At 43.7% G+C, this 7500-nt stretch overlaps 1 protein-coding gene across 2 annotated transcripts in view; it reads right to left on the bottom strand.

Annotated features, from left to right (window-relative positions):
- The window catches only part of unc-119 (unc-119 lipid binding chaperone), a 194893-nt gene that overhangs the window by 68958 nt on the left and 118435 nt on the right, over positions 1 to 7500 (bottom strand). Inside the window, exon 4 of one of the 2 annotated variants that reach the window (XM_070097598.1) lies at positions 194 to 308. In XM_070097598.1, coding sequence (XP_069953699.1) covers positions 194 to 308 — 115 coding nt within the window. Of the gene's footprint in view, positions 1 to 193; positions 312 to 7500 lie in introns of both variants that reach the window. The other variant, XM_070097597.1, reaches the window with a different exon arrangement.

A 7500-nucleotide genomic window follows, 5' to 3' on the forward strand; every position in this document is an offset into this window, starting at 1 on the left:
ATTGACATTATTATTATTATTATTATTATTGATAATATATTATTATTATTATTATTATTATTATTCGGAAACGCTGAATTCGTAGGTAATAAGATTTGATCCAAGAGCGGGAGGAGGGGTTGTAGCTCCAGTTCCTAGGATCAAGAGCCCTCCAGCAGCAGCAGCAGCAGCAGATATCTTGGGCAGTACTTACGTCGCTCCCACCGTCTTAAGTTTGAGGAACTGCGGTGTGAACTGGTACCTGACGAAGCGTCCTGCGTTGGGATCAGACTCCTCCTGGTCCACGTCAGGTTCCTCCTCCTCCAGATCTGCTGGGAAAAACAGGTCACCATCAAGCAGAAGCAGTGAGTCAAGAAGGTTCTAACCTACATGGCGTAAGTTGAGATAATTTACGATTGTCTTACATATATAACACATATACTTCCTTGATAACGTGAGAAGTCACGAAAGCGCTTGGAATTTCACTATTTTTTCACAGTGGTTGTTCTGCATATATAACACATGTGTAAATTATCTACGATAATCCATTGAAGTCAAATAAAGTGACTTCCTTCTATCGGTGTCAATGAAAATTAGCAGATCAGTATATATATATATATATATATATACATATATATACATATATATATATATATATATATATATATATAAATATATATATAAATATATATAAATATATATATATAAAAATATATATAAAGATATATAAAAATATATATATATATATATAAATATATATATATAAAAATATATATAGATATATATATATATATATATATATATATATATATATATATATATATATATATATATATATATATATATATATGATTGTGGATGTTATGAATGAGAAGAAACTGGATGTCCTGGCTTTAAGTGAAACAAAGCTGAAGGGGGTGGAAGAGTTTCAATGGAGAGAAATAAATGGGATTAGGTCAGGGGTTTCAAATAGATTTAGAGCTAAAGAAGGAGTAGCAATAATGTTGAAGGATAAGGTATGGCAGGAAAAGAGGGACTACAAATGTATAAATTCAAGGATTATGTGGAGTAAAACAAAGATTGGATGTGAAAAGTGGGTTATAGTAAGCGTGTATGCACCTGGAGAAGAGAGAAGTGTAGAGGAGAGAGAGAGATTCTGGGAAATGTTCAGTGAATGCGTGGGGAGAGTGAATCAAGTGTGAGAGTAATGGTGGTTGGGGATTTCAATGCTAAAGTGGGTAAAAATGTTATGGAGGGAGTAGTAGGTAAATTTGGGGTGCCAGGGGTAAATGTAAATGGGGAGCCTTTAATTGAGCTATGTGTCGAAAGAAATTTGGTAATAAGTAATACATATTTTATGAAAAAGAAGATAAATAAATATACAAGGTATGATGTAGCACGTAATGAAAGTAGTTTGTTAGATTATGTATTGGTGGGTAAAAGGTTGATGGGTAGACTCCAGGATGTACATGTTTATAGAGGGGCAACTGATATATCGGATCATTATTTAGTTATAGCTACAGTTAGAGTAAGAGGTAGATGGGAAAAGAGGAAGGTGGCAAAAACAAGTAAGAGGGAGGTGAAAGTGTATAAATTAAGGGAGGAGGAAGTTCGTGCGAGATATAAGCGACTATTGGCAGAAAGGTGGGCTAGTGCAAAGATGAGTAGTGGGGAGGTTGAAGAGGGTTGGAATAGTTTTAAAAATGCAGTATTAGAATGTGGGGCAGAAGTTTGTGGTTATAGAAGGGTGGGGGCAGGAGGAAAGAGGAGTGATTGGTGGAATGATGAAGTAAAGGGTGTGATAAAAGAGAAAAAGGTAGCTTACGAGAGGTTTTTACAAAGCAGAAGTGTTATAAGAAGAGCAGAGTATATGGAGAGTAAAAGAAATGTTAAGAGAGTGGTGAGAGAGTGCAAAAGGAAAGCAGATGAAAGAGTGGGAGAGGCACTGTCAAGAAATTTTAATGAAAATAAGAAAAAATTTTGGAGTGAGTTAAACAAGTTAAGAAAGCCTAGGGAAAGTATGGATTTGTCAGTTAAAAACAGAGTAGGGGAGTTAGTAGATGGGGAGAGGGAGGTATTAGGTAGATGGCGAGAATATTTTGAGGAACTTTTAAATGTTGAGGAAGAAAGGGAGGCGGTAATTTCATGCACTGGCCAGGGAGGTATACCATCTTTTAGGAGTGAAGAAGAGCAGAATGTAAGTGTGGTGGAGGTACGTGAGGCTTTACGTAGAATGAAAGGGGGTAAAGCAGCTGGAACTGATGGGATCATGACAGAAATGTTAAAAGCAGGGGGGGATATAGTGTTGGAGTGGTTGGTACTTTTGTTTAATAAATGTATGTAAGAGGGGAAGGTACCTAGGGATTGGCGGAGAGCATGTATAGTCCCTTTATATAAAGGGAAAGGGGACAAAAGAGATTGTAAAAATTATAGAGGAATAAGTTTACTGAGTATACCAGGAAAAGTATACGGTAGGGTTATAATTGAAAGAATTAGAGGTAAGACAGAATGTAGGATTGCGGATGAGCAAGGAGGCTTCAGAGTGGGTAGGGGATGTGTAGATCAAGTGTTTACATTGAAGCATATATGTGAACAGTATTTAGATAAAGGTAAGGAAGTTTTTATTGCATTTATGGATTTAGAAAAGGCATATGATAGAGTGGATAGAGGAGCAATGTGGCAGATGTTGCAAGTATATGGAATAGGTGGTAAGTTACTAAATGCTGTAAAGAGCTTTTATGAGGATAGTGAGGCTCAGGTTAGGGTATGTAGAAGAGAGGGAGAATACTTCCCGGTAAAAGTAGGTCTTAGACAGGGATGTGTAATGTCACAATGGTTGTTTAATATATTTATAGATGGGGTTGTAAAAGAAGTAAATGCTAGGGTGTTCGGGAGAGGGGTGGGATTAAATTATGGGGAATCAAATTCAAAATGGGAACTGACACAGTTACTTTTTGCTGATGATACTGTGCTTATGGGAGATTCTAAAGAAAAATTGCAAAGGTTAGTGGATGAGTTTGAGAATGTGTGTAAAGGTAGAAAGTTGAAAGTGAACATAGAAAAGAGTAAGGTGATGAGGGTATCAAATGATTTAGATAAAGAAAAATTGGATATCAAATTGGGGAGGAGGAGTATGGAAGAAGTGAATGTTTTCAGATACTTGGGAGTTGACGTGTCGGCGGATGGGTTTATGAAGGATGAGGTTAATCATAGAATTGATGAGGGAAAAAAGGTGAGTGGTGCGTTGAGGTATATGTGGAGTCAAAAAACGTTATCTATAGAGGCAAAGAAGGGAATGTATGAAAGTATAGTAGTACCAACACTCTTATATGGATGTGAAGCTTGGGTGGTAAATGCAGCAGCGAGGAGACGGTTGGAGGCAGTCGAGGTGTCCTGTCTAAGGGCAATGTGTGGTGTAAATATTATGCAGAAAATTCGGAGTGTGAAAATTAGGAGAAAGTGTGGAGTTAATAAAAGCATTAGTCAGAGGGCAGAAGAGGGGTTGTTGAGGTGGTTTGGTCATTTAGAGAGAATGGATCAAAGTAGAATGACATGGAAAGCATATAAATCTATAGGGGAAGGAAGGAGGGGTAGGGGTCGTCCTCGAAAGGGTTGGAAAGAGGGGGTAAAGTAGGTTTTGTGGGCAAGGGGCTTGGACTTCCAGCAAGCGTGCATGAGCGTGTTAGATAGGAGTGAATGGAGACGAATGGTACTTGGGACCTGACGATCTGTTGGGGTGTGAGCAGGGTAATATTTAGTGAAGGGATTCAGGGAAACCGGTTATTTTCATATAGTCGGACTTGAGTCCTGGAAATGGGAAGTACAATGCCTGCACTTTAAAGGAGGGGTTTGGGATATTGGCAGTTTGGAGGGATATGTTGTGTATCTTTATATGTATATGCTTCTAAACTGTTGTATTCTGAGCACCTCTGCAAAAGCAGTGATAATGTGTGAGTGTGGTGAAAGTGTTGAATGATGATGAAAGTATTTTCTTTTTGGGGATTCTCTTTCTTTTTTGGGTCACCCTGCCTCGGTGGGAGACGGCCGACTTGTTGAAAAAAAAAATATTATATATATATATATATATAAATATATATATATATATATATATATATATATATATATATATATATATATATATATATATATATATATATAAACACATCGGAGGTTTCCCAGAGCGTCCCGTAACTAATGTAACAAACGAGCAGACAGACAGTTCAAAACTGTGTTGACAAACAGGATTTACGGGCGGATTGAGTTTTTTACTGTCATACAAACATTATTTGCAGTACTTGTAGAATACCATAGAATTTAGGAGGGTTAGCGAGGGGAGAGGAACCTGGGTTGTTAACTACTTGTGTACGAGTGATGACAGGTAACCAGGGTGGAGGAGGTTAACCAGGGTGAAGGAGGTTAACCAGGGTGAAGGAGGTTAACCAGGGTGAAGGAGGTTAACCAGGGTGAACGAGGTTAACCAGGGTGAACGAGGTTAACCAGGGTGAACGAGGTTAACCAGGGTGAACGAGGTTAACCAGGGTGAACGAGGTTAACCAGGGTGAACGAGGTTAACCAGGGTGAACGAGGTTAACCAGGGTGAACGAGGTTAACCAGGGTGAACGAGGTTAACCAGGGTGAACGAGGTTAACCAGGGTGAACGAGGTTAACCAGGGTGAACGAGGTTAACCAGGGTGAACGAGGTTAACCAGGGTGAACGAGGTTAACCAGGGTGAACGAGGTTAACCAGGGTGAACGAGGTTAACCAGGGTGAAGAAGGTTAACCAGGGTGAACGAGGTTAACCAGGGTGAACGAGGTTAACCAGGGTGAACGAGGTTAACCAGGGTGAACGAGGTTAACCAGGGTGAACGAGGTTAACCAGGGTGAACGAGGTTAACCAGGGTGAACGAGGTTAACCAGGGTGAAGGAGGTTAACCAGGGTGAACGAGGTTAACCAGGGTGAAGGAGGTTAACCAGGGTGAAGAAGGTTAACCAGGGTGAACGAGGTTAACCAGGGTGAACGAGGTTAACCACTCTCTTAAGTTCTAACACACAGCCTCCAGCTCTGTCAGAGTATAAGGAGGGAAAAAGAGAGAGTGCAAGAGAGATGGAAGAAAAGAGTGTAAAAGGGAGGGAAGAAGAGAGTGTATGTGAGAGGGAAGGAGAGAAATAATGAACAAGTTTTAATACTCTCCACTACAACAAACACTTTTTTACCCACAAAAACTGGAGGATCCTACCACACTGGAGGATCCTACCACACTGGAGGATCCTGACACACTGGAGGATCCTACCACACTGGAGGATCCTACCACACTGGAGGATCCTGACACACTGGAGGATCCTGACACACTGGAGGATCCTACCACACTGGAGGATCCTGACACACTGGAGGATCCTGACACACTGGAGGATCCTGACACACTGGAGGATCCTGACACACTGGAGGATCCTACCACACTGGAGGATCCTACCACACTGGAGGATCCTGACACACTGGAGGATCCTGACACACTGGAGAATCCTGACACACTGGAGGATCCTGACACACTAGAGGATCCTGACACACTGGAGGATCCTACCACACTGGAGGATCCTGACACACTGGAGGATCCTGACACACTGGAGGATCCTGACACACTGGAGGATCCTGACACACTGGAGGATCCTACCACACTGGAGGATCCTACCACACTGGAGGATCCTGACACACTGGAGGATCCTGACACACTGGAGAATCCTGACACACTGGAGGATCCTGACACACTGGAGGATCCTGACACACTGGGGGATCCTGACACACAGGAGAATCCTAACACACTGGAGGATCCTGACACACTGGAGAATCCTGACACACTGGAGGATCCTGACACACTGGAGGATCCTGACACACTGGGGGATCCTGACACACAGGAGAATCCTAACACACTGGAGGATCCTGACACACTGGAGGATCCTGACACACTGGAGGATCCTACCACACTGGAGGATCCTACCACACTGGAGGATCCTGACACACTGGAGGATCCTGACACACTGGAGAATCCTGACACACTGGAGGATCCTGACACACTGGAGGATCCTGACACACTGGGGGATCCTGACACACAGGAGAATCCTAACACACTGGAGGATCCTGACACACTGGAGGATCCTGACACACTGGAGGATACTGACACACTGGAGGATCCTAACACACTGGAGGATACTGACACACTGGAGGATCCTGACACACTGGAGGATCCTGACACACTGGGGGATCCTGACACACAGGAGAATCCTAACACACTGGAGGATCCTGACACACTGGAGGATCCTGACACACTGGAGGATCCTGACACACTGGAGGATACTGACACACTGGAGGATCCTGACACACTGGAGGATCCTGACACACTGGAGGATCCTGACACACTGGAAGATCCTAACACACTAGAGGATCCTGACACACTGGAGGATCCTGACACACTGTTGGATCCTGACACACTGGAGGATCCTGACACACAGGAGAATCCTAACACACTGGAGGATCCTAACACACTGGAGGATCCTGACACACTGGAGGATCCTGACACTGGAGGATCCTGACACACAGGAGAATCCTAACACACTGGAGGATCCTGACACACTGGAGGATCCTGACACACTGGAGGATCCTGACACACTGGAGGATCCTGACACACTGGATGATCCTAACACACTAGAGGATCCTGACACACTGGAGGATCCTGACACACTGGAGGATCCTGACACACTGGAGGATCCTGACACACTGGAGGATCCTGACACACTGGAGGATCCTGACACACTGGAGGATCCTAACACACTAGAGGATCCTGACACACTAAAGGATCCTGACACACTGGAGGATCCTGACACACTGGAGGATCCTAACACACTAGACTAGAGGATCCTGACACACTGGAGGATCCTGACACACTGGAGGATCCTAACACACTAGAGGATCCTGACACACTGGAGGATCCTGACACACTGGAGGATCCTGACACACTGGAGGATCCTGACACACTGGAGGATCCTGACACACTGGAGGATCCTAACACACTAGAGGATCCTGACACACTGGAGGATCCTGACACACTGGAGGATCCTAACACACTAGAGGATCCTGACACACTGGAGGATCCTGACACACTAGAGGATCCTGACACACTGGAGGATCCTGACACACTGGAGGATCCTGACACACTGGAGGATCCTGACACATTAGAGGATCCTGACACACTGGAGGATCCTGACACACTGGAGGATCCTGACACACTAGAGGATCCTGACACACTGGAGGATCCTGACACACTGGAGGATCCTGACACACTGGAGGATCCTGACACACTGGAGGATCCTGACACACTGGAGGATCCTGACACACTGGAGGATCCTGACACACTGGAGGATCCTGACACACTGGATGATCCTAACACACTAGAGGATCCTGACACACTGGAGGATCCTGACACACTGGAGGATCCTGACACACTGGAGGATCCTGACACACTAGAGGA

The sequence above is a fragment of the Cherax quadricarinatus genome, chromosome 58, assembly GCF_038502225.1.
Source record: "Cherax quadricarinatus isolate ZL_2023a chromosome 58, ASM3850222v1, whole genome shotgun sequence".
In the NCBI taxonomy this organism is placed as follows: Eukaryota; Metazoa; Arthropoda; class Malacostraca; order Decapoda; family Parastacidae; genus Cherax; species Cherax quadricarinatus.